A 25461-nucleotide genomic window follows, 5' to 3' on the forward strand; every position below is an offset into this window, starting at 1 on the left:
ATTAACTACATTTATTTAATCGATCTAGAACTTTTTGCCATGTATCACCTACCTAGTTTGAAACATGATTGCTTGTGGAAGCACCACGGGACTTCGGACATTAAGCATGACATAGTCAACATGTCTGCTTGTGTTGAATCTCTATCAAATCAAACTCTTCCCTTCGGCTCCCCGGTTCTCACCAGACTCCATCCATCTCATTCCTTATTCTTGACTTCACTAGTTGACCTTTAGACAGTTTTGGATTAGGCAACCACTTTGGCCCCATATCATCCCTCCATAATGACTCTGACTTAGGAACCGCAAATGCATTTGAATAAGTGTTAATGGCATACTCCAAACTATAACATGGGTGAATATGTGTGGTCGAATTAATGCCTTGCACATCACATACTTTTTTGCATGTGAACACAAGATCTTAATGTTTTGCCATTTCCCACAACTACATGTTCTTTCCATTAACTGAACTTCATAACTGTGGTTTTCCCCTCCAATGTTATAGATGTTTTGTGAAGTAACTACTTGATATATTGTGCGCTCATTGTTAAATGACCTGACATAGTGTTTCTCTGATTTACACCCACTTTTCAAATATGTGGACATGGCATGTGTACTCCATTTGTTACCCTTCAAAAAATCATAAGTAATTTCTTTATGACGGTCATGGAAATATGCAACAAGTTTGGACCAAGTGAACTCAACCATTGCAGTAATAGGAAGGCCTCATGCACCTTTTAGTACACCATTGAAGCACTTTGATATATTGGTTATCATTGCCTTGTAACGTTTCCCACCATCATGTGACTGGGTCCACATATCCATAGGCTCGCTCATTAGGTATGCATATGGCATATAGGGTTTTGCCTTGCCGTTCTTCCCCTTCACCCTCATGTTGTTCCTAATGGCCTCAATTTTCGCCTACTTAATGGACTTCATTATGTTATCAAATTTAATTGCCTGAGTAGCATATCCCGCTTTCAATGCCAATGACTTTAGAATCGAGTCCTGAAAATGTGTGTTGAAGTTGCTACCGACATGTCGAAGGTAATATCTGTGAAATACTTGTGTTCTTCCATTTTCATCCCTAGGCCAGGCTACAATGGTGTTTTTGATATCAATATGTTGGCTAGAAATTATGCAAATGCCTTCGATAGGTATCACATCCCCTATTGTATTTCTGAGGCATTTTAAAAACCACCCCCAACTGGACCTTAACTCGATATCCACAATGGCAAAGGCGGGAGGGAATACCTTATTGTTAGCATCGGTTGCCATTGCGATCAACAACTTTCCTTGATATTTACCATACAAATGGGTCTCATCAATACTGATAATTGGCTTGCAATATTTGAATCCATCAATGCATGGAGCGAAAGACCAAAACAAATAATGCAAAAATCTAGTGTCATCTACATTGGTGGGTATGATATGATAGAACACCCGGGTATCCGTATCCTAATCAACATGTGCCAGTAGCAACTTTTACAACCTTTGGTAAGACTCTTCTTGATTCCCAAATATCTTTCTAATCGCCTTTTGTTTCGCATCCCATATCTTATAGTAAAAAGGCTTATGGCCACCATATTTCGACTCCATGATAGATTTGAGATGCTTAATTGGGGTAGTGTGATCCTCGCCTAACTTCTTAAGGATGTTTGATGCAATAAAATTAGAATCCATCATTTCACCATCTTTTCGCAACCCAATCGTTATACATGTGTGAGGACTCACATACATGGTGACCATCCATAATCTGTGGAGTTTGAGCTTCATGAATGCCATGACATACTAGTTGTATGACTCATCCACGCATTTCGCACAAAGTTTCACCATCGTCGACCTACTGATCACAAAATGTTTGTCTTCCTTGAGGGCATAAATTGTAAATGTGCGCTTCACCTCCACTTTATTGGCAAAAGTCAACCCTTTGCTAAAATTCATCACCTCTTTCCAGGTAGAAACAAATGGTATCTCAATATTTGACGGATCAACCATATTTGCCCAAGTATTTGCAGAGAATGACAAGGCAAGAGGTGTGTAGGTAGGGATTATGTTTGTAATGTTTTGGACACTAATAACACTGTCTGCATCAGTTTCACCATAGTCAAATATCTTATCATCATGAACATTGGGTTCAATTTCATGGTCATCAATATCTCTCTCAAAGTCGTCTCATTCAGTCCTCTCTTCATACTCATCTCTATCAAAAAAATCTTCACCATTAATGGCAGTCTCATCAACATAGTCTTCGTCATCGTCATCATCATTATCCTCTACATGTGTAAAATACTCATGTTGAGCATCTGGGACTGTAAACTGTAAACTTGTAGTTGTTTGTTGGATTTCCTCAGCACCAACTTCTGCATGCGGCTCCAACTTTATGTACAACTTAATAACACTTACTTGTGTTATTCTCTCTATCTTGTCAAACATGATATTTACATGTTTGTTTGCTTCTATCACCATATACTTGTAATTAATCCAGTGCTTGAGGACTTCATGTGGAGAATGATAAGTAATTTGTATGTTGTGCACAACAGGATTCACACATAATTCTTCCATAACTATCATCTTCAAATCATCAAGGGTCTTCAACCTATGATGAATTTGAGTATAATATCACTTTATACTCGGCCCTTCAAATGGCAATCCCTTGTTCGCATTGGCATTGTTAAGCGGCCCCCTATAGTATAAGATTATATCAATTACAATCATTGTGAACCAGTTAGAGTCAAGTGTACTATGTTAGTTACAAAACATTTTATCTAGTTAAAGTATACAACATTTTCTCTACTCAAAGTACAAATTTCAATTCATTCAAAGGGAATGAATTTCATTACATATTCGTACGTTAGACAAAAAAATGTCTTCAAATTAGTTCTGATAAGACTACCCATTTCATACCCAAATCCTTTTTCGATCATGCTAAGACTACCCATTTCATACCCAATAATAATTAAAAAAAAAAAAAAAAAGAAGCCAAAATCCTTGTAAGATCATGATAAAAACACATTCTTGATAAGAGCCTAACATTACTAGAAATGCTGAATAAATTTTGCTAACAAAAACCATGCAAATAAATACTCAAAATATTTACACTAACAAAACAAAGTTGTATATATTCACAATATCATGGTATCTTAACTAAGTGATGTTAAGTATCTACCAAATAAATAGGCAAAGTCTTTAACCCACACCTAACAATAAATAATACCCAATTGCAATGATAATAAAGCCCAAACCCTTACCTAAGATGTAAATTTGTTGAGAGGGAGGAGCAGTGACAAAGAGAGGCAATGTGGTGTGAGAGTAGAGGCAATGTGGTGTGAGAAGTGTGGGTGTTATGGGTGAGTGAGCAGTGAGGCAGTGAGGAGTGTTATGGGTGAGTCAGTAGTAAGGAGTGTTAGAGGCAGTGTGAGGAGCAGGGGTGGAGCCGCGGGGGGGGCCTGGCCCGCCCAAAAAAAAACCTAAATTATTAAATACCCCTGCCTATTTTTTGTTTTTGGGTTTTTTAAATGCCACTTTGTTTCTTTAACCTTGAAACAGAGCATAATTTCTAAATGAACTATTGAGGAATCTTAAGTCCTCGACTAGCATGTCTTGCACTGAAATTTTTTTAGCTTGTCCATACCATATTATAATTTGAACATTTTATGGGAACACATTAACCAAAATAATAGCAATTCACATATATTGCACTCAGTATCTATCTAACTACTAATAGTTGCATTTATAACTTGAGTTTTGGCTCTTAAAAAAAAAGAAAAAAGGAAAAAAAAAAGATCACTCATGCTAGAAATATCTCAATAGATAAATAAAATATTATGAATAAGCTTTTTTTGTTTGTAGAGTTTTTTTTTTTTTTTTTTACATTAAATATCACTTAGTATTTAAATGAATAGCTTTTAATTTTTCAAATTTGTCTCAAATATTATATATTCACATAAAAATTTGTGTAAGTGCTTATATCATATATAAATTTTGCCCTCCCTCAACTCAAATCCTGGCTCCGCCATTTGTGAGGAGTAACGTGTTTGAGTGAGATCTGTGTGTTTTATATTTAGGCCGACGTAAATTGAGTCTTAAAGACTCTATTTTGCATTTTTAAAACTTAAGTCTATAAGACTTGAAATCCATGTGGCATTAAACTTCCACATCAGCAAGTGGAAATTGCATCTTTGAGCCCCGATATTTAGATGGAAATGAAGATTTTAAAACTCGATATGTTAATTTGCAATTTCGTTTCTAATGCATGTTAACTTGTTATATTGTTTCCAGCAACAATGCTAGCATGCAAGTTACCTCGAATGTTTTTTCCGTTTTCATAGGGTCATAGACGGTCGGTCCAGATTGTGGGGACGCCAACACAAAGTTGTCAAGCACTATTTTTTTTTTTTTTTTAACTTTCTTTTTCTATCATTGGAAAAAGACATTTACCTCCGACCCCCCAAACGCGCCTTTATATAAAAAGGATGCAAATTATCAAAAATTTTCTCAAAAAGAGGATTTCCAGAAACCAGAAAATTTTGAAGTGATGAAGTCCGGCGACTCTGCTACTACCAACTTCTACGACGAACTCTGTATGTTCTCTTTTCCCTCCTCCTCGCAATTATAAAATTTGAGTCTATCTTGCTCTGTTTCTTGTTCATTTCATTTCAGTGTTCATAAAAGTACATCATGAATATTATTTATTTTTCTATATGAGTTATATGAATTTCCCAACTTCTTTTCTAAAAAGAATTAAGCAATTATAATAAGTTCGATTTTTTTTTTTTTTTGAATCAATCTGTCGAGCCCGCAAATATTTTGCTGTAGTTGTACTTGTATGTGATAAACATTAGAATCGTCATAATTGAAGTCAGCATCTCAAATGAGAAGTATATGATAGTCTTTTGCTGGAAAATAGGTCGGTGTCTACTATGACCTCTCCAAAACCCCGCAAAAGTAGAAGCTTTGTGCACTAAGTACGACACTGTTTAATCTCTTCTAAAAGCTACTATACACGATTATCCCCAAAAAAAAAAAAAAATGGAAAGTGAACACAAGACTGAGACAGACTCGAACTATTTTTTGAACCTATAGAGTTACCTATGTGTTTCTACTTTCGAGTTGGGGTCTTTATTCATGTTATATCCTATGTGACTATTTTGATAGGGATGACATTGTAGGTTTTGGGAATAGAAGGATTAAAGTGTTAAGTTCCAATATACGATAATGAATTTTTTTATAGTTAAAATTTGTTTATTTGTAGAAAATGGCTCAATTTAGGATTAATAAGCACTTTCTAAATGTGTTTTGCACTTCACGAAGTATTTCATGTCCAAACATGACATTTAGATTTTATCGCTTCAATTAAATCATTATATTTTCAGGTTGGATGGTTGGGACCCATTTAAGAAAAAGAGTCGAAATGGTCTTTTAAGTATCCATATAAAGGGGAAAAAAGGTTTTCATGTAACAGGTCTGCAGTTGTTTATGATCCCAAAATATTTTATGTTTATTTGTATGACATGTCCAAACTTAAAATCAGATTCTATCACTGTACTTCAATTAAATCATTGTATTTTCAAGTTGGATGATTGAAAATCATTAAAGAAGAGTCAAAATGGTCTTATTATTATTATCTTTTGCCATGTAAAAATGGAGGGTGGTGGGGGGAGATGGTGGAGGTTGGGTTTAAACCTCATATACTGGACATTATAGAGGGTGCTGGTACCACTGGACTAACAGCTTGAATCCCCCCAAAAGAAGTATGTATGACTCCAAAATATTTTTTGTAGGAGTCTTGATCAAGTAGAGAATATGAGGCTAGGCAATGAATAGACAATGTATTTAGCTATCAATAACATTCCATGTGATAGATTACAAAATGACATTTGCTGCATTTGCATGAACCAGTACTGCATTATTCATTTTAAAATTTCTGAGTTCATTGATTCTGCTTTAGTACTGCTTGGTTGAAAACATTTCCGAACCCCAATCTATATGTCATTAGTCAATATTTAGAAGATTGCCTTTTATTTGCAGCAATCACAAGATCAAAAAGACATTTACCTCCAACTCATTACATGCTTAAGATAGAGTCATACTCTATACTGTCCAAGAATGCGGAAAAGTATGAGTCTGGTGTTTTTGAAGCTTGCGGGCACAAATGGTGGACCATAATGCTCTACCCTCTTAATTATTTTTTCAATTAAAATATAAATGTTTTCTTTGTCAAGAGGTTTGTCTTCTTTTACAGGAGGTTGTCTCTCTATCCAAAAGGAAACAAAAAAATGAATGGGAGTGGTCATATCTCCCTTTACTTAGCAATTGTAGAGACAGAAAATCTTCCTCTTGGTTGGGAGATTTATGTCGACTTCAAATTGTTCGTGTTTGATCAGATTCGGGACAAGTACTTGACCATTCATGGTTTGCTCTCTCATAATTGATGCAAATAAATATGCATGTATGTATAATGGTTTCGTAAATTTATTTTCTATATCATCTTTTGTCCAGATGCTGATGATAGTTCAATTAAAAGATTTCATGACATGAAGACCGAATGGGGCTTTACCAAATTTCTTCCCTTGGATACTTTCAATGATGATTCTCATGGATACCTTGTCAATGATTGTTGCCTATTTGGTGTAGAGGTTTTTGTTCATAATCATAGTAGCAAACTGGAGTGTGTTTCCATGACAAAACAACCTGCTAATAGTACTTTGACTTGGAAGATTGAAAACTTCTCAGCACTAGATGAAGAATCTTATTCTCAAGAATTCACTGTTGCAGATTCACAATGGTATTTTATTACTAGAAGTTGCACTTTTATTGTTATTAAAAGGAAAGTAAATTTTTATGTTTATCAGCATTATTTTTTGTTGGAGCATTTTAATATTAATTAATTAAAATGAATAAATATTACAACATAAAAATAAAGATGTGGAAGTGAATATGAAAAATGAGGAGTTAGGAAAAATGTTTAATCCCACATTGAAAATAAGAGAGACTATTTTGTTCTTTTTAATAGTGGTGATTAATGGGCTAATATGAATTATTTCAGATAAGTCTCTTTGTATTATTTCCATTATTATTGTGTTTGCACTATCATTTTTAATTCTTTTTGCTGAATCCAGGAAGATACTGGTTTATCCTAAAGGAGATTCTAATAAAAAAGAAGCGATTTCTGTCTACCTCTGCTCATGTGATTGTCTTCTATCGGATCTCAAATATTTTGCAGAATTCAAATTACGGATAAGGGACCAAATCAACAAAAATCATGTAGAAAAAACAGGTAAATCGAATATTTTAATCATATTTTCAATTCAAACGTTGGGAAAATATAGGCTCCGGTGGGGGTTTTGTTTCTCAATTTGCTTGATATTCTACCAGAGCTATGGTTAAACCTGAGTTTCCTCATTATGTATGTGTTTCCTGTTCTCCTTCACTTGTTTTGTTCCACTGTAAACTTTGTTTCGTTCTCTTTCTTTCAGCTAAACATTGGTTTTCTAAATCAATGAAAGACCGGGGCTTTTCACAATTTTTGCTTCTAGAGAATCTCAATGATGCATTGAAGGGTTTTCTTGTGAATGACACTTTAATTGTGGAAGCAGAAATTATGGCTGTGTCTAACATTAAGCTGTTCCCATAGTGATGGTGCCTACTATTTTTCTCGGAACCGCATTTGGTAAGATTAGGGAGATTTCTCTTTTTCTTTTTGGAGACTGGGAGATTATCCTTATTGCAGTTGTAGAGATAATATCAAATTTGGAATAACTTATATATTTGTCATGGTTATCGTAGATTGTGCATATTATATTACATGAATGTTCTGACTAATCTCTTTAGCTCCTAGTGTTTTGCATGCATATATATATATATATAGAGAGAGAGAGAGAGAGAGAGAGAGAGAAGGGTACCTATCAAAAGTATATATAGAGAAGGGTATTTTTTTATGGTTAGTTGTAGAAGGTAAAATCCAAGTAACTTGGGGCAAGTGTAGGCCGTGGTTGAGCTTGCAAAAATTCAGAAAGTGAGTCCTGAGCTTGCTTGTAGACTGAGTTAATGGGGAAGACCTGAGATGGATTCCAAAGCTTGTTCCTTCTAAACCAGATCATCCATGAAATCATAGCAAAGAGATCAACGTTGTCCTGGATTCCATAACATAATGGACTAACTTTGAAAAGCTATCAAAAATAGCATCAAACGAAAGTCCCACTGGGAATCTCTTCTCCAAACCTCTTAAATACCTGGGCAGGACCACAATGCGTGGAGAGCATCTTCCGGATCGCTACGGCACATGTCACGGGTTGGATCATCAAACACAGTTCGGTGAGCAAGGCTGGCCTTTGTGGGAATAGCATTTTTGCAGGCCGTTCAAATAAAATTTCTCACCTTAGCTGGAGTTGATTAGCCCCAAATATTCTTCCAGAAAATTCCTGTTTGTCCTGTGATTGCCGAATTGGGTTGTAGCTGATGAGATTCACTTTTAACTTTTAAGGAACTGATAATACGATTTAACAGAATAGAAGGTCATTAGCAGTTGAAAAATTTCTTTCAGCAATACTTGGTGAATTGTAGTGCTTTTTCCTAAAAGTACTGAATTTCAATTTTTAAGTTAAAAATTGCTTTCAGCTTTAAGTTCCTGTTAAAATTCTTTAGCCAAGTTGCGAAATCGTTGGCAATTCCAGCTAGAAGAGTTTTAACCCCTTAAAACACTTCTTGACCCCTCCTAAAGCAAACCAGACAAAGCCTAAATATTGTATATATTCTAAAAGGAAATCAAAGTATATAGATAATGTCTTGAAATACTTTAGTATGGTGTCAAATTTTAATACTTCTGTATTTATTTATTTTCTCAATTTATTCTTAAGTAATTAAGTAGTCTATTTAAGTATCCGTTGGGCATGATTGATTTTGCCTATTTATTTTACTATTCAACTTATTTTTATTACTATTTATGAGCCCCATTACACTTTTTGGTACTATTCATGGATTTTATCATACTATTTCAGTTAACTTTTACCTTTATCTACAATACTTTCAGCAAAAAATTTTTAGTTTCAACAAAATAAACGAATCCCAAACAAACTCTAAATTGATTATATTTCAATTATTCTTTTAAGTTATTCTAAGACTACATTTGTTTTGACTAAAAATATTTTCACCATTTTCGGGCGTTTGATTTGATGGAAAATAATGGTAAATGAGAAAATATTTTTAGATTGATCAAAAAATAAGTTACTCAAAGGCATAAAGCAATTTACGCATCACAAAAGACCCACCCCACTCATCACCGATGAGCACCAAACCCATCAAGATCCACAGAGAGCCATTTTGACAACTTTGACCCACCTAAGGCTAAATTGGGGCCAGAGAGCCAATGCGATACACAACAGCAGATCTCTCGCTCTCTCTCATCATGACTGGCAACAACGGACCCATGGCCATCATGATTGACTACTTTTTGTAAATATCTTTTAATCTACAGTAAGAATAAAAAACAAAACACCCTCTACATTTTAAGTTATATATTTTGTAAATCAATTTATTTATTTATTTTGTAACTTATACTCCTTTCTTAACATTTTTCGGAATTAAATTTATTTTATGTTTTATATTTTAATCTTTTCCTCTTTAAACTAAATCTCAGTTAGCCATTATTAGAGCATTCACATCAATCTCTTTAAATATTTAGCTAAACTAATCTAAAAAATTTTACTTTTGCTTGTTTAGTTATCTTCATTTTCATACACATACATCAGCCTCAATACTTTATCAACATTGAAATTTAATGTAGCGAGAATAGAGGCTCACCGCATGTAGAGATGATGCTATCCTCTTTAAAAACTTTAGTTAATTTAGTGTGGTTAATGCACCCTTGTTTCAGTTGAGTTTAAATAATTTTTTACTAGTATTGGTGAGCTATATTAGTAATTTATAAAAAATGTTGTAAAATAATTTGTGACGGTAACATTATAATGTTTACAGATGAACAATAATGTTTCTTGCAACTATAAAACTTGTAGAGATTGAATTTAATTTGTTATCTCACTTTTGACAATTTGACTAGGAGTTGCAAGAAATAAAAATACACAACAAAATATCTCGATATTTCCACAACAATTAAGGTGTCAAACTGTAAGCCTGGTTAAAATGATATTAAATAAGATAATAAAATATTATATCTAAATCCACCACAACTAATTCTCAAAAAAAAAAAAAAAAAAATTATCTTTGACTAGTTTATAAAAGATGATGCTAGGAATATTACAAACCTTATCGCATAGGGTTTACACACAAATCTGTCATCAATCACAAAATATAACTTATACATTTATTTATTAGGTGATAAGTATTTTCCTTTACAAAATATAGTATTTGTAATTTTGTATAATTTAAGTTCTGTAACTCAATTTACCGGTGTTTCTAAAGGGTTCAAATCCGAAGTTTAAATCCTGGTAATTTCAATTCTAAATCTCATTTATAAATAACACAAAAAATGTTAAGTTTATTACATTTTTTTCATGAATTCTAATTTAATGGGTAAAATACATCATATATAAATATAGTACACACTGATTTAGAAAGTAGTTTCCATTCCTATATATATATATATATATATATAAAGTACCCGTTTATATTTAGAGAAAAAAAATAATCACATGCTTTTCTATTCGGCCGGTAATGACAAGTTTCTGGTTCAGCTACTAGTTATAAGTCTCTTGACAACATATAAATCTACCTTATATGCATTTATTTGTGAATAAGGATATTTATGGTGTGGTTCAATGCAATTTTAGTATTTTTTTTTATCACCACATTATACGGTAGGGTTTTGAGTAAAACTATCACTACACTGCACCTCAATTTTGTGCTCACATGTGTGGTACAGTTTGATTGGTTTTGGGCTAGGAACCTTTTCAAAATTTTGGGCTAATTCTTAAAATGTTGGGCTGATTTAGAGCAGCCTAACAAGTGTTCAGGTGTGGAAGGGCTATCTCTTATAATAGTATTACTTCATATAATATTAATATATATTTAATATAAAAAATATATATATATATATATATGAGTGCGGTGCGGTATGATTTTGTGCAATTTTCTAATGTAGAACTACACATCACACATCACTTTTTTCACTACCACTTGTGGTGCGTTACTTCATTTTACTGGCGGTTTTGATCAGTTTAGGTACGGTTGTGGGGTTTGGTAAACTCTCTTATCTGTGAATCCATACACCTACAACTTCCACATCTTGCAATTGTTTATTTCCATCCTTAGTTAATTTGGTTAATCATGAATTTGATTAGCCTTAATTAACTTAGCCGTGATTAAATTTAGGGATCTAAAATATTGCCTAGTTATTTAGGTAATTTTTTCAATGATGATAAAAAACAATTATTATGAAGCGGACATCATATATAAATTGGAATTTTATTGTATGTAAAAAAAGGGTGTGTATGTGGAAAAATGAAAGTAAAGAAATAGAAGAAAGGAGGCAGGATTTATAACGTGCTCCAGTCCTCAAAGTCTATCGTCTACAGTTTGTTTCATTTTGTTGTTCTTGCTTCATGTTGTATGTTGTACATATACAAGTTCAATGCTGACAAATTCCAACAAGTTCTGTACTGAAAAATCCCTACATCTGTGGAATTTAAATTGATGGATCTATAATCCACACAAAGGCTTTTTTTGTTACAATAAGTGGGATTTGAAATCAGGTTCTTCTCATAGAGAGAATTGGACAATATCATTGAGATATAATTAGTCTCTTGGTACATAAAGCTATCTAATATGCATGTATCTGTGAATCCATACCCCTACAGCTTCCACAGCTTGCAGCCCTATCCATGAAAATCCTAGCCTAGACAACACTAAACTGATGAAAGATCCTTTGTAATTATCATGCTAGGTATATATGATATGGGTGAAATCAACTGTGCTGGCCAAGAAAAATTTGAAAGATGATAAACATATGTAATTTACAACAAAAGGGTTTAAGACCCATTAATATTACTAATAAGTTTGCAACATTGCTGTTCATTGTCATTGGCAAAAAAGTGTTGTTCATAATTAAATCTCACTCAATCTTCCAAGCATGAAGAAAAAGGCAGAATTCCGAAGCTGTTGCTGTTAAATTACTCCAAGTAGAGTAATACCCGCTGCTGCAATCGCTGTCAACATCACCACCTCCTTGGCTACTGCTCTCTCTGCTCTCATTTTCTGAATCTAAAGGTGAACCTGGTTTGAATATAAACAAACCATGTCCCATGCCAGGGCTACTAAATAGCCAATCATGTACATCCCAGAACACTTGCACAGGGAACTTGTTAATTAGCACAGTTTGATTCCCTCTGAATTTCCATTGCAAATTCTTAACATGAACCAACACAATCCCATCTATGCTAATCCACATTTCGGGGTCTCTAGGTCCCGTTGTCGAGCTCTCCACAACAATTTCATGATCTTTCCTTTCATTGAATTTAGCCCTTGTAGAGAAACATCTCTTGGCAAATACATTTTCCTTCTTGTAAACAAGCACTGCATCAACAAGGGCTGGCCTTGATTTTGTTCTCTTGTAAGCCTTTTTCTTGTAATCTCCCAATAACAACACAACCTCTTCATCAGAAACTAGAGCAATGTAAAAATCCGTACTTGGCTCAGGACCACCAGCAAATTTAGCTGAACGAAGATCCCAATACACCTCCACTGGATTCCCATCAACCTCAAAACTCTTGTACCCTTTTTTGCTCCAAAAATGCCAAGGCTTAAGCTCAATCTTGCATGTGTAATTGAAATCACCGTCTATACTATCAACCTTAACAGTGAAAGAATGGTTCATCAGGTTCTTGCACCAAATGAATGATACATTACGCCAATAGCCTGCAATATTGGCTTGGTACACGCATGTCACAGTGCTTTGAGCCGAGTTTTTATTTATTACATTTGCAGGAGGCTCTTCAGTTATCTTCTCTGCTAATGGTGGTGATTGAATATGCACTGAGTGAGATCTACCAGAACGAGTAAAATACATTTTTGTTTGTGCATACATGAATTTTCCTGTCAAGCAAATTTTCTTGTTGCACCATGAGATGTAATGAACATAGCATGCATGAACGTAAAAGCTTGCATGATAATTACCTCAACCTGAGAACTTCAACGAGCTTTGACAGAAGAAAAAGCAGCCCCCCAATGACAGAAACAATCAAAATATGTTGTTGAAAAGATTGAAGGGCAATGATGTTTCTGGAAAATGAAACATGCAATGGAAAATTCAGAGGGAAACGGTTTGTCAGATTTTTGGTAAAGAAAGAAAATTAGGAGGAGGTAGACAAGGAAGTTTGTTTTGTGGAGAAAAAATCTCCTTTTAGAGGCTGACAACTCAGAGGCACCGAAACAGAAGGGCTTATGAAAATGTCCACGGATCTGTGACAGAAGGTCCTTACATATTTTTACTATAATATTTAGTTTCTTTGTCCACCCAATATCAAACGGTTTTTAAGTTTGGAAAATGCTAAAGATACTAAATCTTTTAGTACATAGCCTTAACAAAGTAATGCAGTAATGAATATGATTGGTGGATTATTAATTTTTATTTAATTTTTTAAATTTATTTGTGATTAATTGGTAACAAGTTAATTTGTAAATGCTTTGTTGGAAATTGATTTTTCATATATCAACCATCCATGGGAAAGGGAGTAAAAAAAGGACTTGAAAATGTGCATCATTTTAAACCCTTTACAAGCATGCCATATATATCTTTCAAATGCGCATTACTGTATACTTCATAGCCTAATTCTGTGATCAAGATCTGGACCAAATAAACGACTGATCACATGAAGCATGATCATGAGATTATAATACATATACATACATCTTGATGGATTCCAGATCTGGGAATAAGATTTGCTTGTTTTGTTTAACAGATTGATATTTGCTAGCTGGTAGTTTCAAGTCTGTTTGTCCTCTGTTGTTAAGCTTAGAAATCCTAAAGACAACAATTTTTTTACATAATTACCATAACAAACGGATGTGGCATGAAATGTGTGGTGTGTTTCGAAAACATAATAAATGAATATCTATATTCAGTATCTTTTTTTTTTTTTTTTTTTGGTGATTAATGACACATTAATTTGTAAAGGGTATGTAGTAAAATTTGTAATATTTCTAGTATCAAATTTTCACTGTCAACCATTTGAAACCGAGAACAAAAGGACTTGGAAATGTGCATGATTTTAATCCTTTACAAAATTTACAGCATGCCATATCTCTCAAATGCCCATTACTTCATACTTAATAGTCTAATTCTTTGATCAAGATCTTGCCATGTCACTATCTGGACCAACTAAAAAATTGATCACATGTAGCATGATGTAAAAATAATATATATATACATATATTTGATGGATTTCAAATCTGGGAATAAGATTTTCTTCTTTTGCTTAGCAGATTGCTATTAGTTTCAAGTCTAATTTCCTACTGGAAAAAGGAGAGAATTTCAAATTGGTTTTCCAAGCTTGCCAGTTGTATTGACTATTGACCATATCAACAGATAAGTGTCACCTTATAGTTGTCTAAAAGGCAAAGTCAAAAAGGGTAGCTGATGGCAAACAACTATCACATCTCATGATTCTAGGACTGGTTCAACCTAATTAAGGTTCAAGCCTAAACAAGGCCTAAAAATATGACAAGGACAATACATTGGTCTGCTTATCAATTTAAATTAAGAAAAACTCTTGCCTATTTTAATTATTGATGACGCGATAAACTCCAATCCACTTGTTTCAAAAATAGATGCATACTTAGTTGTGAGGATACCTTAAGAATTTTATAGAATCGTGTTCGAATATTCAAGTGTGAGTAGTGTGGTTGGTTAAGTAATGAAGTCTCATGTTGAATAATGATTAGAAAAATAAGTGGTTAATATAATATAGTTAAACTCATACTCATTGGGTTTCGGCCTTTTGGATTAAGTGTCTCTCTATATGGTATATTAACTATTTAAAGAGTCTTCCCAAGATGTTATCGCCCCAAAAAATTAGAATAAAAAAAGAATTGTAGAGAATCTCAATTCAGTTTTCCATGTCATTGTCAAAGTCTTACTCCTTCCTAGCAAGTTCCATAAAAAGGAGCTTAGAATAAAACTATGACAAAGATAGCCTAGAAAGTTCCAAAAATAAAGAACTTAGAATAAAACTAGGCCTTTTGAGTTGTGTTTCTATATGTTATATTAACTATTCAAGATGTCTTCCCAAGATTTTTTCATCCCAACCTATCGGAATAAAAAAAGAATCATAGAGAATCCCAATGCAGTTTTCCATGTCATTGTCAAAGTCTCACTCCCAAAGAGAAAATTCTTCCTAGCAAGTTCCATAAAAAAGGAGCTTAGAATAAAACTATGACAAAGATAGCCTAGAAAGTTCCAAAAAAAGGAGCTTAGAATGAAACTATGACAAAGATAGATGGAGTATAGCAGGTCTCTCGGTTCAGCAAAGCCATTTTCTTTTGTTTTTGTCAAATTCCAATCTAGTGTTAACACAAGCCTTTACTACATCCTATGAAAGATTTACAGCTCATTCATACTAGATTTCCATAGTCTCCCTTGTTTATAATTTCATCTATCTCTTTTTTGTCTTCACTTTGATTACAGCTCTTGTTGCCATATTTGGCTTTCAAGATTCCTCCCATATGATTTCCTGAAGTATCTTCCTGAATTGCTTCTATGTACAACACCTTCACCAAATTCCTAAAGCGACGTCGGAAGGTTGGTAGCCGGGACATTGAAGCTACAATTCCCTGTAGTCTGCCAAAGGAAGAGAGAAAAAGTGCTTATGTACTAATAACATGAAAGAGCTTAAGTTTACTGAGTAAACTGTGGATACTTCATAAAATGTTCAATTGCATGCACCCTGGATGGGTTTATTTTTTATGCAACAGACACCAAGACTTATACTGTTTCAGATAAAATCTTTTCATAAATGTACCTTCTAATTATGGATTGCAATTGTGCTCTTCTGACTTTGTCACTGGATGCAAACTCAGTGTCATCCCACTCCTCAGGTTTTTCATTTTTGCATGTCATAACAAGCTCTCTTAGGCACATATCTTCATTTTCATTTAACTGGAGTTTCTTTATTTGCTCTTTCATGATTAATAGGGGCCCAATGAACCACTCAAACACTTTATCCCTTGGTACATTCATCCTCGTCAACTCCACATCATCAGCTGGAATGTTCAATTACATGATCATGATTAGACCTCTAGTTAGCTATGTGAAAGTCAAAACAAATGTTTGAGAGACATACAGATCACCAACCCAGATGAGTTGGACTTTGCTGATGCAAGCAGACACTGTAATATAGACCAAGCAGGTAACTTGATGCCCAATTTCTTACAATTACCCTTCAGAATGCATTCCTCAATGTCCTTGGGAGTTATCAGACCATCACGGAGAAGAATCCGACCATTTACCTCACAGGATTTAAACAGCCAGTCCCATACCTGACCCATTGAAACACATTGAATTTACACAAGGTTTTTAATAATTAAAAGTACCTCATGAGTCATGAGTCCTTACCTGCACTGGTTTATATTGTTGGATTCCCCACTTCAAAGTTCTTGATCTTTCTGATATAAGTTTTGAATCGTAAGAATTCTCACTTCCATTCTTTGAGTCATTGCCACCATTGTCACCTAGCCATTCTCTCTCAGGACTAGGGCTCATGTTTTTGCGGTATTTAGGCCTGGCTGTCACAAGGATGCCTCAGAATCAAAATCAATGCATGTAAAGACTTTTTTCTCATGAGCTGGATTTCAAATTTTCCAATATTCTCATCTCATCTCCTCTATCTTCAGCAAAATTGTTCACTAAACTGTTCCTAAAACATGCTTGTTTTTTACTTCTTAGAAGGGAAAAAAGAAGAAAAAAGAGGGGGGGGGGGGGGGGGGGGGGTGGAACAGTAAATAACAAAAGAGGGCATTCCAAAGTGTACCTGGGAAGGCGAGATCCCTCCCTCAAGTAGAGTAAATCATTTACATATTCATCGAACAGTGAAACTATAGACACAATGTAGGCAAGTCCCATTTGAAGCGAGTCTTCCTGGAATTTAATAAATCACTTTTCAGATAAATATTCAAACTAACACAAAAGGAACATATCTACATATAAAATTCTTACAGCATTATAACCTAAACTCAGTGACATGATGAGAATAGCAACTTATAACACACCTGATGGACAATAACTCCACTGTAGAGTCCCAGAAAGAAGCTAGAAATAATAGAACCGATCACGGCTCCCACAACAGCCAAAGGCCATAAGATGATAGCAAGACCAGCAAATGGAACACATACCGTCTCTAAGAATGGCCCTTCTCTGCCAATCAAGTCTTCTAGTAGCCTCTTCCAGCCCCTGAATAGCATGTAAGGGCTTTTCCAGAGAGCAACTGCAGTAATTAAAAGCACATCCACTTGTACGCCAATTAGGCTTGCTAGCAAACAACTTGGCAATTTTGATAATCTAGCAAGGGAAAAGTGGACCATGTCTTAAAGAATTTATGTTTTGTCACCATACAGGAAAGTGTCAAAAGGAAAATTTCTCACTTTATGTCCATAGGCTTTTCATTTGGAAGTACTTTCTCAATTAGTTCATCCATGTAGGAGAAGTATGAGTGGAAGCAGAAGTCTGTGAAATCCTGCACTACTATGCAGGCTCCTTTAATTGTTGACCAACATCCATCCTGGTGCCCAAAAAAAAGAAAGAAAGCGCCCAGACAAATTGCTTAGACTTTAAGGTCAACTCAATTTAGAAAAGCCTCACTTATATCAACTGTTTGGTATGAATAAGCCACAATTAAACTCATGCAAGACACATTGAGCATTGTTGCTCTTTAACAATGGGGCATATATGATGAAGCTACACCATGATTTCAAGATGTAGATGATGAATCATAAAACTGTTCAGCAATTGAGAAATAATACTTAATAACATTTATCGAGGATTATAGTAAAGTCAGAAAATTCATCAGGGCTCTTATTTGGGATACTCTTGATAAGAATTTTGATATAATAAACAAAGCTATACTATTAAACTACAATTAGTTGTATTTATGTAATTTACAAATACATCATAGAAAAAGGTGACTCACTATGTGTCTTCAAAAGAAATGATCACAGTTATAATAAGGATGACAATAGCCAATATATCCCCCCCTCCCCCTTAAAACAGGGTTTATTACAAACAGGAACAACCAAATCAGAGGTACAACACTTTACATTGTGAAAACAATTTCATAACAATTCTGATACAAAAATAACTTCTTGTTCAGGATTCACTAAATAGCTAGTCCAAATAGGTCAAAGCCAGAGAGAAAAACTTACAACAAAACAGTGGTAGAATTTCTCAGTGACATTCTCCCCAACAGCCTCAAAAGTCTCAAGAAGGGGTGCAAAAAATCCATATCCTACTCCCCCTAAAAGGCTTCCAACAATTCCAAAGATTGGCCAAAGGACCAGAGGCACTGGCAATGAAACTAGCACCAAAATCTTTAGAACCAGCCCAAGCTTCTTGGTTCTGAAATTATAGGACAAGATAGGTAACTAATCAGAAGTACATTGGATAAAAGTACTAAAAACATAAAAGAACATGGGAACGTAACAACTATATACATATGTAAAAATTCAGTAACGAAATATGAGTTTTTCTTCCCAAGCAAGAAAAACATACTTTGCCACACAGTAGTAAGTCCACACAAAATGTGCAGTCCACAGCCCAATTATAACTGCTGAGTTTGCAATAAATATGATGCCCACTACTACTGGTCCAACAAGCGCAGCTGTGAAAGGAGGATCAATTGTTAACAAGGATTAGTCTACAATTCCATTCACTTTTCATTGAAGTGAAATAAACATATGCATACCATATTATTTATTAGCCCATGAACTATCTATTATATTTATTAAAGAAATCAAGACCCAATCCTAGTCAAGGTCCAAGTCTACTATCCATGTTCATTGTATCTAATCCTACTTTGAATGCAAGTAAAGTAATCTTAATCTTATTTGGAATACAATTAAAATAATCCTAATCTTACTTGTAGCTCAACTATTGTTAGTCTAGGATGTACTATACTATAAATAATGTTCAATGGATTAATTGTAATATAGAGTTTAATCCTAAAGATGTAATTGTTAATGCCTTCTTATGTGGATGTGGACCTCTAAACTCCAAATCACTTTAATTCTATGTGTTCTCTCTTTCAACAATTTTATTATGTTATTATAGCTAGCCTTGTCTTCGAATTGGCTCATATGTTTTATGCTTTCTATAATAATACTCATGTATATGTGTAATTGCAGATGAACATTTACTTAATCATGTGATGATTGATTGTGTTTGCTTATACCAAACAGGGCTACACCAACATATAAAGTCAGACATATATATAGACTGGTATATATGCTTCTATTGCATCAGTTCATAATATACAACACTAAAGAAACGAAGTTCATGCAATCGCGTAGAACTACTAGTTACAGATTAAGCTACACACCAAAGCAACCAAAAAGAAAAAGAAAAAAACAGAAACAGTGAAAGAGGATTAAGAAAAAGCAAAAGGTTTTGTATATATGTACCTTTGAGGAGGCCAAGGAGGAGGAGCAAAAGGAAAAAGGGGAGAAAAGAGAGGAAGCTCCATAGATTGCGCAAGAACCCAACAGGAACCTCCATATGTACGAGAAGATTGCAAGTGAAATTTGTTGGTGATTGCTTTTTCTCTTTTTTACTTTGGCAACCTATGACTCTATGATCCTATCCTACAAACAAAAGCAAAAGTAAAAGAAACAAAGCAAGCAGTTTAAGTTTTTCCATAACAAAAAAAGAAAAAGCAGAGTCACGTGGCAAGACATGGACAACCAGTTTGACACGTGGCGGACATGGGTGTCGTAGTTCGTGAACACTGAAAACTGTCCCAAAGACAGATGAGAGAAAGACACATGCAGCCCTCGGGATTCTTAATAGAGGAAAATATTTAGGTAATTTTGCAGCAAAATAGTATTTTCTCTTATCACGGGCTTTATCATAAATTTTATGTGTGGATTTCACCGTAAATACGGGAAAAAAGAAGTACCGTATACCGCTCTAAAAAGTACTTAAAAATTAGTATTCATTTATTCTACTATTATTTAAGGGATTTTTACTGTTTAGAATTATCATTTTTTTTTTTTGTTTAAAAATACTTTTACATCTCTATGTTTAAATAGAGACAAAACTAAAAAATAGTCCGATAAAAATACAATTCCAGCTTCCACTAAATTATATTCCTATGTTTAAGTAAAAACAAAATTAAAGAACAGTTCGATAAAAATGCAATTCTAACTTTCACTAAAACATTGGCTAAAAAATAGGTTCACTCTCCTATTAATTTTCAAATTACTTTGTTTACTTATAAATTAGATTCTTAAAATAAAAATGATATATATATATATATATATAAAAAATAAAAGCACAAGGTATATATGCCATTTTTCCTGAAACTTTTTTTTTTTCCCCCTTCCTTTTAGGCTATTAGGAGGCCCAGCCCATAGGGTAAATCTAGATATTGGATTAGCAAAGCCTTAAAAGTTATAAGTAAAAAAAATTTACTCTGAAGATTACACCTTCACCTTTTTTATACGGTACTTATTTTTTGTTCTATGAATTGTTTGGAGTTAGACCGTGAATCTAAGCATAGTGCTGAACCACATCAGTCTTGCGTGCAGATTATATATGTCTCCAATGTGTTTGATGATTTGTCTCTTAGATTCTATGTTATGTATCTTGCTAGCTAGCTTATTTTTGGTATTTGTTGTAGTTAACTTCTATTACCTATGTGTTGATAAATTCTCACTTCGTTGACAATATTAGTTGAAACTTTGCTCTCCTAAAAAATTGCCCAAGTCTTTTTCCAAAAAACCTGAAAATACGGAAAGCAAAATAAACAATGTTTTTTAAATAACATTATTAGCTTATACACTATGTTGGACAATTTCCTCTGAACAATTTGCACTTGTCATATAATCAACAACGACTGTGTTACTTGGCACTTGTTTGATTATCATTATCAGGCATTTGAGCGGTATTTTTTCTGGAGAGAGAACTTGAAGGTGAAACAGCTTTTGAGAGGGAATGTTTTGTTGCACTCGATGTCACCACCTCTCTTATTGTGGTAGCCCGGGTAGTCAACCTTATAAAATTCCACTCTCTCTTTCAAATATAGACCTGCTCTTTTAGAAAGTTCCTCAATCTTCCACTCATAATATGGATAGTCGTCTCTATGTGCAACATGTACTTCCCCATCTCTGTTCAGCATCTTACGGGCGCTGTTGAAAAATGCTTGTACCAACTCTTTGTGCATCCTATATCAATGGAAACCCCGAAACACAAATACAACATATTAAATTAAGTTAAATCTTGTTACACACTTCCTTATTGCACTTTACCGTACAAACACCCCGTGAAAGAACGATTTCAGTTATAATTGTTTAATGGTGAAATCATATTTTGAAATCACAATTTTTATAATTTTAACTAAAATCATTCTCATATACATGGTGTGTAATTGTCACAACTCTTAAAACTTATCCATAGTAGCATTTTTTACTCTATACTTATCAAGGGATTCAAATGATAATCCAGTGATAATAATATCATTTATGTGTCTAACGTTTGTGGTTTGAACCCTACTTCCTCCTCTCCCACCAGAAAATAATAAAAATAAACTGTCTGCACGGTGCACACCACAACACTAAGAATTTTATTTATTTTCAAAAAAAAAAAAAATTAACTACCCAATTCCCCCATTTTGTTTAACTGTTAAAGAAAAGTGCAACATTCTCATCAAATTGTGCAGATTTATTAGACAACTCTTGAATTGAAGAGTATCAAATAACACAAGCATGTGCATTGCAATAATTGATGGTGAATGAATGTACCACTAAAATGTGTTAATGAGGACCCCCTGATGAGTAGCATCGATCTCTAATACAATCATGGGATAGGAATCTGACAGAGTAAAAACATTGAGACAAAGCAAGGCAGAGAAACAGGTGTGTTTTTATTATTATTATTCCTTCTCCTTCTTAACCAAATGAACAACCAAGGAATCACTTTACATACTTACTCTATAAGCTCTTCGTCTCTTTCACATAGCCAAGAAAAATGGCCTGCATGAGGGAAATTGAAGACGATAACATCAAATTTCATGGACATTAAGGTGGGATGTTGGTTCATGTCATATACATCAACTTCATGCAGCACCAAGCACCCTCTTCTCTTCAAGTCATCCAAGTGTGGTACACAACTCCAATGCTTTGTCAATAAAGTATCTGAAAGATTCAAATTAAAACTAATAAATTAGTATTATTCATAAAAACAGCAAGAAGATCAGTACTATGAGGCAAATTAAGGCTTTCTGTAACTCTGTTTGTACCTTTAGAATCAAGAGAAGTTGCAACCATGTTAGCGGCAGAGCGAAATGCTCTAGCTAAACAAGCAGAAAATGAAAAGTCTCCCTCACCAACCAACAATATCTTCTGAGAGCTGGAGTAGTGCTGAATCTTCTTCTCTTTCTTCTTACCCATTGTACAGCGGCAGAGCGAAATGCTCTAGCCAAACAAGCGGAAAATGAAAAGTCTCCCTCACCAACCAACAATATCTTCTGAGAGCTGGAGTAGTGCTGAATCTTTTTCTCTTTCGTCTTAACCATTGTACACTTATATGAATCTCTCCCTCCCTCTGTAGATTTGCTTAAATGCCAAGGATAATGTGGCCATTATAGATGAAAATGGTACAGAATCCTATGCAAAACCAGATATCAAGAATGGAATATGTATAGGCAGTCTCATACGTTCAAGTTTCATATTTATTATAGCAGCTGGAGAGTAATTACTATGTACACTGAGCATAAAAGAACATTCATAGGAATGTATTTGTATTTGTATTACATAATGTATCGGCACAAGCAGTGTTCAAGTACATTGTAGAGTGTACAACTTGTGTAGCACACGATGCGACAATTAGAGAGTTACTGAGTACACTATTGTAGTGAGATAAAATGCCAGTGATTGGGTACACTATTTGAGACAATTACTTCAATAAGTTTCAATGGCCTAAAATCCATTAAAAATCTTAAAAAAATTATTTTTCTTAGTTTTCTTATTCAGTTTTCTTTTCAATTTGAGCAGAAAACATTTTGGTGGGTTTAGGAAAAAAACACCCAATCGGCCCTACCAATTTTCCTTCTACTAATCCACCCAGCCAAACACTCCAATAAATTATTATTTAGTTTGAAGTCTCAAACAAAATCTAAATCACTCCCTCATGCAGAAAAACTTCTTCTTCTTCTTCTCTCTCTCTAAAATCTCTAAGCTTCCCCCAATCTCTATACTCACGCAGTCTCTTCCATTAAAAAGACTGCAGCCAACACCAAAGGCCATCTATGTCAGAATTCACATGGGACGAAGGAGGAGGAGGAGGTAAGTCCCTTGCCGGTTCATAGGTGCACATGGGACGGCGATATTCTTCATCATACACGTAAACAGTTTTAGGGAATGGTAGTCAACAACTCACTGGCCACACCCTATGATGAAAGACACAATCCTTGAACATTATCTTCACAAGTATGACAAATTCAAAATCCGTGTTACCAATTTGTTCAAATTGAAGGTTAATAAGTAATTTAATTTTTTGCAATATTTGAAACCTAGACACAAGTTTCAATGACTATAGTCTTGAATTATTCTTTTGAGGGTAACACATCTTTTATTTTTTAATTTTTTTTTTTATATATTTTTTTTCTTTTTAGTAATGCGAGGAAAAAAAAAAGGGTTCGTTTTATAGTTTTTCATGTACTTTTAAAAAAATGATTTTTTTTTTTTTTTTTTGAGAAAGTTAAAAAAATGATCTTGGTACACCCTTTTATACAATCATGAACCACCAAACTTTACACATATGACTAGCACAATATTTGAATAATATGGCAGTGCATATGAAATATTTTATGAAGGAAATATTATTAGTACATGCGTTATTCTTTTAAAAGTTTTAATATTTGAATTTTTGAGTTATTTTTTTTGCAATATTTGAAATTGTCGGGAATTTTTTTTTTTTTTTTTTTTTTTTTTGGTTGTTGTAAGTCATTGTACGTTCAAGCAATGACTTCTTCATTAAATTATAACACAAATTGAAGTCAGACACGAGAAAGTCATACAATGTTGTAGTTTCATAATCAATTTAAGATTTTATAAAAAAATTATTTTATTCTACCACATAAACATGTATGGGTTTACGACTAGTATAGTTAAGAAAATAGAATCAAATTATGCTATCAAAATTTTCTCCTTTTTTGTTTTTGTTTTTAAAATTTTAATTTTTGGTGAATAAAATGTACATATTGTAGACACCACATTTTGTACTCCTTAAGACTTGGGCCCCCGCTCCCCAATGATGCTGAAATTCTAAGGCTTGGGATTGGTTTAGGGCCTAATTTGATTACAAATTGACTTGAGAGATGTTAAAATGGAAAATATAACTTTTTATGAGCAAATAAATCTATTTTTGGCAAATAAAAAGCCAAGGAAACCCTCAGCCTGTGTATGCAAGCAAGGACCTACATACGTAGGTCTGATGCACGAGTACACAGGCACGAACCTGCGCATGCAACTAGGGTTCCAGAAACTATAAAAGGCAAGTTTTTATGCATTAATGTTGAGGTTTGGAACGAATCCCATATTGTCTGGGAGCCGTTCCAAACCCCTATTTTCTCACTATATAAAGCCATAGATGACACATTTTCAACACATACAAAAAATCCTAAGGGATAACCTAAGGTTCACTAGAAATAGTGAATCAAAGAGATAGTTTTTTTAACAAAATATTCTCAAGTCAATTTTATTTTGATTGAGACCTTTTCTGGTCTTGATCCTCGAGTTTTGAAGTTTACTAATAATTTTTGTTTAGTTGCGAATAGATTTGACTGAGGGGAACAATCAAAATCAAGCCAAAGAGCTTTTTGTTGTGAGGTATATGTTCTAACCTCTTTTCCTTCATTTTCTAGTTTTAATCTTGTTTTAGTTTTGCTTCCTTGCTTTGTTTATGTTTGCTTAGTTTAGGTTTTAGTTGTTTTCTGTTTTAAAGCATGCTAGGTTGCTAGATTTTTTTTTTTTTTTTTTTTTAGTTTTTGTTCTTGCTTTCTGGGTTAGGGTTTTTAGGGCGTGTCTGCGTGTGCATGCTTCTACATGCGTATGCATACAATTAGCTTGTGTATGTAGGCCTATGTATGCGCACAAATACTCGTGCTCAGAAACCCTAATCTGAGTTTTTCTGCTTCTGTTTCTTTGTTTCTTCTATATCATATGCCACTGTTTTGTTCCTTTTTATGCTTTCTAAGTCTTTGTTCCTTTGTTTAAATGTTTGTTTGCCTTTAACATGTTAGATTAGGG

The 25461-nt window shown here is 34.0% G+C and overlaps 4 protein-coding genes across 5 annotated transcripts; 1 reads left to right on the forward strand and 3 right to left on the reverse strand.

Annotated features, from left to right (window-relative positions):
• Positions 1–4470: 4470 nt before the first annotated feature.
• LOC126720983 (MATH domain and coiled-coil domain-containing protein At3g58270-like) lies at positions 4471–7821 on the forward strand. The gene is made up of 6 exons (XM_050423926.1): positions 4471–4580; positions 6028–6154; positions 6242–6411; positions 6499–6784; positions 7119–7276; positions 7476–7821. Exons 1-6 carry the CDS (start codon positions 4535–4537, stop codon positions 7631–7633), a joined length of 945 nt encoding a protein of 314 aa, XP_050279883.1. The 5' UTR covers positions 4471–4534; the 3' UTR covers positions 7634–7821.
• Positions 7822–12015: 4194 nt separating this feature from the next.
• On the reverse strand, positions 12016–13018 carry LOC126721626 (uncharacterized). Its single transcript, XM_050424679.1, has one exon. The coding sequence runs from the start codon at positions 13016–13018 to the stop codon at positions 12065–12067; it is 954 nt and encodes a 317-aa protein (XP_050280636.1). The 3' UTR covers positions 12016–12064.
• Positions 13019–15284: 2266 nt separating this feature from the next.
• On the reverse strand, positions 15285–19816 carry LOC126720984 (uncharacterized membrane protein At3g27390). Of its 2 annotated transcripts, XM_050423927.1 has the most exons (10): positions 19618–19814; positions 18710–18818; positions 18364–18556; positions 17587–17723; positions 17215–17503; positions 16977–17083; positions 16562–16727; positions 16290–16485; positions 15969–16209; positions 15285–15787 (listed from the first exon to the last, which is right to left on the reverse strand). In XM_050423927.1, the coding sequence occupies exons 1-10, from the start codon at positions 19709–19711 to the stop codon at positions 15562–15564; spliced, it is 1758 nt and encodes a 585-aa protein (XP_050279884.1). In that variant the 5' UTR covers positions 19712–19814; the 3' UTR covers positions 15285–15561. The 2 variants fall into 2 exon arrangements, with proteins under 2 accessions (XP_050279884.1, XP_050279885.1); XM_050423928.1 differs by lacking the exon at positions 15285–15787 and having other exon boundaries at positions 16062–16209; positions 16301–16485; positions 19618–19816.
• Positions 19817–20947: 1131 nt separating this feature from the next.
• LOC126724397 (uncharacterized protein At4g26485-like) lies at positions 20948–22880 on the reverse strand. Its single transcript, XM_050428949.1, has 3 exons — positions 22452–22880; positions 22143–22347; positions 20948–21378 (listed from the first exon to the last, which is right to left on the reverse strand). The coding sequence occupies exons 1-3, from the start codon at positions 22600–22602 to the stop codon at positions 21084–21086; spliced, it is 651 nt and encodes a 216-aa protein (XP_050284906.1). The 5' UTR covers positions 22603–22880; the 3' UTR covers positions 20948–21083.
• Positions 22881–25461: the final 2581 nt, after the last annotated feature.

The sequence above is a fragment of the Quercus robur genome, chromosome 4, assembly GCF_932294415.1.
Source record: "Quercus robur chromosome 4, dhQueRobu3.1, whole genome shotgun sequence".
In the NCBI taxonomy this organism is placed as follows: domain Eukaryota; kingdom Viridiplantae; phylum Streptophyta; class Magnoliopsida; order Fagales; family Fagaceae; genus Quercus; species Quercus robur.